The sequence below is a fragment of the Ostrea edulis genome, chromosome 9 (assembly GCF_947568905.1).
Source record: "Ostrea edulis chromosome 9, xbOstEdul1.1, whole genome shotgun sequence".
Taxonomy (NCBI): Eukaryota; Metazoa; Mollusca; class Bivalvia; order Ostreida; family Ostreidae; genus Ostrea; species Ostrea edulis.
This window is the reverse complement of record NC_079172.1, coordinates 63,154,636-63,160,635: the sequence shown is the minus strand read 5'-3', so window position 1 is coordinate 63,160,635 and position 6,000 is coordinate 63,154,636. Positions and strand designations below refer to the sequence as shown.

At 36.4% G+C, this 6,000-nt stretch overlaps 1 protein-coding gene across 1 annotated transcript; it reads left to right on the top strand.

Moving 5' to 3' along the window:
• The first annotated feature begins 404 nt into the window (after positions 1–404).
• On the top strand, positions 405–5,816 carry LOC125660432 (uncharacterized). The gene is made up of 2 exons (XM_048892263.2): positions 405–2,502; positions 4,669–5,816. Exon 1 carries the CDS (start codon positions 452–454, stop codon positions 2,258–2,260), a length of 1,809 nt encoding a protein of 602 aa, XP_048748220.2. The 5' UTR covers positions 405–451; the 3' UTR covers positions 2,261–2,502; positions 4,669–5,816.
• Positions 5,817–6,000: the final 184 nt, after the last annotated feature.

The window sequence follows — 6,000 nt, the reverse complement described above, 5'->3', positions numbered from 1 at the left end:
AAATCATTCAATATAAGTGGTAATATTATCTAACATGGTTGTATTTGAAATGCCTCATTTCCTTTAAAGCTTACCTGGCCGTCTCAAGATTTGCAAATAAAGAGTCTTTCATACCTCTCTGGTTAGCATCAATTAGTTTTATGTAACATTTATGTAACATTCATACTAAAGTCAGTCTATATACAATGGTGTTTTTCTTGCCCTAGTTTTTATAAAACGGGAATACTGCACTTCAATATTGACGAAACAATTACCAGGTGAACTGAACAGGCACTCAAGAGCAAATCTTGTATTTATTGATTTTTTTAAAGCGAAATATCTTTTCACTTAGTTGCACAAATATTCTATCGGCAAAGTCAAACTTTTTTTTTATAAAAAGAAGGCTATTTTAAAAACTGTACCGGTGTAGCAGGTCTGGTGTTTGTAGACTTGTACTTGGCGTTGCGTGGGTATGGATAGCATCTTTAAGAGCGCTGTTAACGTGAAATTCTGTGAAATAGAAGACTGTGAATTCCCTCTAAAATGTTTTTGTCATGATTGTTGTATGGGCCTGTGTTTCAGGTGTTCTAAGATTCATTTTAAACGCAGAAATTCTCACAGGATTGTTTTGTACAGAGAGAGAGCAAAAATCAGGAGTAAAGCTTGTGGAAGTCATATGTGTCTCCTAAAGGGACCGTGTAATGAAGTTTGCTGTTTCACTTGTAGAAAAGTAATTTGTGATAGTAGTATTGAAGATCACGAGTTTCATTATACCATGACAACATCGGAACAACTTGTATATTTTGAAAGAATGATCAACTATTTGAGGCTCGTTCGTTCAAAGATCAGGGACATTACAAAATTGAACAAGGAGTTTCCTGTTAATTATGGAAGATCCAAACAATTGAAGTGGAAAATGAAACATGCTTTCCTAACTACAGCAAGATATAACTTACCTCACCTAACTGACATCAAGCGTAGAGGAGAAGAGTACATTCGTCTATGTAGACAAATGCAGGATTCTTTTAGCCTTGGACAAACTTTGTCCAAAAACGTCCCGAATGCAACATTCATAACAGCACCAAATATTAATGTCATTTCGATTGCTAACCCAGCTGGCCGCCCCAAAAAGAATTTCGGACCTCTTTTGATATGCAATATCCGGATTTTCACCAAACCATTTTCAGGTGTAAAACTCTTTGGCAGCAGTGACATCAGCGTTTGGGTACACGAAAAGAACGCTAGAGTTTTAAGCCGCCATGACATCTGTGGGAGTTGTCGCAGTAAATACATTTTAGATATGGTTCCAGAATTCGTCACCTTAGCTCGAGATCATATAGTATACGTAGATAACTCCAAAAATACAGTATACAAACTTTCTTCTAAAGGTACACAAAAACTGGTGCAGGAGTCTGCTAATTGTACACAAAAACTGATGACGGAGTCTGCTAATTGTACACAAAAACTGACGCCGGAGTCTGCTAATTGTACACAAAAACTGGTGACGGAATCTGGTATCATCACGGCTATTTCGTCTTCCTCAAACGACTCTTTGCTGGTCTGTACCTGTAACATGGCCACAGGTAGAGGAGAAATTCGCAAATATGATATCAGTGACGGGAAATTATTGCAGATCCTGGCAAGTAGTAGCGAATTTCCATTTTCCTTTTACGATCTGTTAAATGTGTTTTCCGTCACTGAAAATATTGACGGTAGTGTGTGGTTCTTAGCGCTGCTTGATAGGTCAGAGGTCAGGAGAATCGTCAAAGTCAGTAGATGTTTCACTGATCGCAATGATTCATTCGCGGTGGCCCAAGTTCTTGACAACTTGCGGACCATTTGTCCAATGGAGATAACACACAACAGCAGAGGTGACATTTTGATCTTAGACGACAATAAAAAAGAGGTCCATATCGTGAACAAAATTGGGAATCTGATGTGGTCTTGGCCTTTTAGAGGGAATATTGAAAGTATTTGTGTTGATCCCTCAGACAAATTATGGGTAGCCGATTCTGACGGCGATATTAAAGCTTTTGGATGTTATAGATTGTGTAAACCAGTTTCTCGGCAAGGAGTCAAAAATGTTCTAAAGAAATACTCAAAGAATCGTTTCTGGGGTGTGAGTCATGCGAAATCGTTAGCTTCTAGTGTAACGTTTAGCAAACATTTGAAAAAGCACCACAACGAAATATCCTGTGAAATCTGTTCATTTTCATATATGTACCCATCGTTGCTAGCCACGCTTCCTGAGTCCGGAAGTACCAACCTCAAACCGAATTGACGTAGCGTGAACGGAGACAATTAACATGTTTTGCGATGATGGTCCGAGCCCGGTAATTTATCATTTCCAGTATCTTTAGTAACTTGACTCTAATTCAGGAATCAAATGTATCATACCAGATGGAAAACCAACACAGTGCCGTCCTGCTGTCACCGAACGGTTACCAAGAAATGTCACTCAAAAGTCCGCTTTGGTGTATGTGAGTAATCGTCTGTCGGTGAATCCCAGAGTTAGACATATAGGTACGTTCTACATTCAAGTTCCTGATAGTATTTAGAGGTATGGTGCGATCTCAGTGGCGTTTTGCACGACGTGTGTACCATCGATGCACCGAATTACGCTAGGTAAACGCCGGCCTTATCATCTGTTCGACTTCTGGAGAACCGTACCCAGGAGAACTCGTACCCAGGAGAACTCGTACCTAGAAATTTGGGTAAGAGTTCTCCTGGGAAATCGTACCCTGGAGAAGTCGTATCCGAGTACGACTTCTCCAGGAGAACACGTACCCGGGTACGAGTTTTCCAAGAGAAGTCGTACCTATCAATATCTGGGTACGAGTTCTCCTGAAGAAAAACTTTGTCATTTTATCAAATAGAAATGTGGGTACGAGTTCTCGTACAGAAAAAAACCCTGTCATTTCTGTCATAAAAGTCTGGGTACGAGTTTTTCTGGGGAAAAAACATTGTCATTTTATCTGATAAATCTGGGTACGAGTTCTCCTGCAGAAAAAAAAATTTGTCAGTTCTGTAATAAAAAAAAAATGAGTACGAGTTTTCCTGGAGAAAAACTGTCATGTCTGTCAAAAATCTGGGTACGAGTTCTCCTGGTGAAAAACTTCCGTCATTTTGTCATAAAAATCTGGGTACGAGTTCTCCTTTATGTGCCGGAGAATAGAGGTCCGCTATAAAAATGCTATGTCGGAAGTTAAAAATTGGTGTTTAATTGCAATAATTATACTAATTATCGTCTCACGCCAAACCGCAATTCAAATGAGAGAAAAAAACAACAAACAAGTACGATCATTGTATTCACTTTTTTTATTCAATTGAAAATCATGTTCATAGTAAATTATGTATAATGTATGAAATCCTCGATTTTCGCAAGGAGAAATTGTACCCAAATTCCAATACCTAAAATGGTATAATTCTTAATGAGATAAACTCATATCAAAATTTTGATTACTATATAATGACAAACTTTTTTCTCCAGAAGAACTCTTACCAGAATTTATCTAACAAAAAAAACCATAGTTTTTCTCCAGGAGAAAACGTACCCAAATTTCTGGGTACGAGTTTTCCTGGGTACGCGTTCTGCTGGATACGAGTTCCAAGCTGATTCTTTGAGTGCAGCAATTTAGCAGAATGAGTAATGCTATCAATTAATGTGTTCAATAATTCAGAATTAAAGACCCATTAATTATTTGAAGAAATCTTTTATTGAATTGTTACGCACATCAATCAATTCAATTCCTGATATCTTCAAATCATTAAAAATATTATAACCCTATCAAAGAATTAAAACTCATCGAGATCACAAGCACCGTACTTAACAATCACATACAGCCTTACCGTCAGCCTTGCATATCAATCTAATTAAAATCAGCTCCTCGATCCGCTCCTCTGTTCCCCTTGTAGCGACATAAACAAAATCAAGGAGCTGATTTTAATCAGATTGCCTTGCATATCAAATCTCATGATTAAAACTTAAAGCCCTATCTCCAGGCTTATTTAAATCAACTAAATCTGAAGCATCGCACAGAATGGTACATTATAGCCTTAGCACCGGTCTCATATATCCACTGAAACTCAGGCATCAAACGTAATAATGAATTATAGCCCTAGTACCGGGTGTATATTTAAACTAAATCTCAAAAACTGTGCATAACACCTTATAATCTTAGCACCGAATTTATATATCACTAAATCACAAACAAAAATTTTTCATATCAACTAAATATCAAACTCCGTACATGATAATAACTTAATAACTTATAGATTTAGCACCAGATTTAAATATCAACTAAATCACAAGTTTTCAGATGATTATTTAATGTAAATCTGAATAATCTACATGGGAATGCTTACTCCTCCTAGGCACCTGATCCCACCTCTGGTGTGTCCAGCGGTCCGTGTTTGCCCAACTATCTATTTTGTATTGCTTATGGGATTGATGAGATTATTCACTGTTCGTTATCTCCACCTTTCATGCATGCCAACATTCGCAACATTAATAGTGAGCGCTTCAAAATGTATTATTGCAACAAGGTAACTATAAATTTGTGTATCATATGACAATGAGTTGGACTGTGATACATTATAGATTTGCATGTTCATCGATTGTCATCGGTTCATCGGTTGTCTGAATTTCTGAAACAACATTTGAATATAACCATTTTTTCTTTATTTCAGATTCTATACATAAATTGCCATTTGCCAGTTTCCATATATGTACAAGAAAAAATACAGTGATGAAAGCTGAGAAAAAGACAGACATTCCTTTTTGATGTTACATATTGTATATATGTATGACAGTTAGGTTATCTATAGCGTAATAACGATAAACATGTGAAGTGTTTGCTAATTTAGAAATGGAAGACATTTTCTGAAAGTGTCATTTAGATGTGTTTGATAGATACCTGTAGTTTTTATACAATACATATTGAAAGAAAGCCTTTTGGGAGGCAAATTTAATGAAGAGGATATGCATATAGATATAGATGACAGAAATATCAAAGAACATTTATTAACTTTCTTGTTATACCCGTACTAAGGACAAATGATCAAAGTAAAAAAATTATCATTTAAGAAATAAAGGGTCAATATCAAGGGTGAATAATTTGTATTAAAGGGAGGTCCTGGACCCTTTCCAAGGAATGATAACTGCAAAATATGATGGGTTATTCAAATCCGCTGTAGATCCACAGGACCAGAAATGAAAAAACTGTGTGAATACCGTTGTATAGGATTTCAAAACATGGAGTGTGAGGACATAGTGGCGCCATCATATAAGAGGTCCATTTATTTATTGTTTGGAAATGGTGTATTTGTAAAATAATTAAGAAATTAATTGTTGCTTGAAGTTAACTTGCTTTCCATATTGGTCTTAATTTCAGAAAGATTTTACATGTTAAAAAATTGTTTTCTGGAAGGCGATAAATCATTAAAGAGGTATGGCGCATTTGCTGACGATACGGCCGACTCAGAAATCTAAATGGAAAACACCGGTTTCCAATAATACACTGGCGTGTTATATTTAAATATAAGGACAGCGTTTTTGATGTTTCGTTAACCAAGATAAATAACTGCCGCAGTTTAGCATTACTGACATTTATACGAGTCGTTCTTTACTTAATAAACCATTTTCCTATTTGGAATGATGAACAGTACAATATTTTCATAGACCTGTGCAACAACCCTTTTACATATGGCATTACTTAACTCACTGTTCTGACATGAGTGCAGCGCCTTTAATAGATGTCATCAGTTCATTTGCCTTTGGTCGATAATTCGAGTGTTTATCTTTGCCTAAATATCATATGACAGTTGCTACATGAGTTTTTATATTTTTCTTTTGAGAAGTCAAACTGTATAACAGTTCTTTTCCTCTCTTGACCTATTTCTACTTATCACATGCTGTCCATTTGTGTCCTTTTTCTTGTAGTATTTGTTAAGCTTTTCGTCAGCCACATTACGGTTTGAAATTCTTGAGCACACAGGAACATGTTAGTGTAAACAAGCGGA

Coding starts and splice junctions, on each gene's coding strand:
- LOC125660432 (XM_048892263.2), top strand. CDS start 452: ATGGATAGCATCTTTAAGAGCGCTGTTAACGTGAAATTCTGTGAAATA.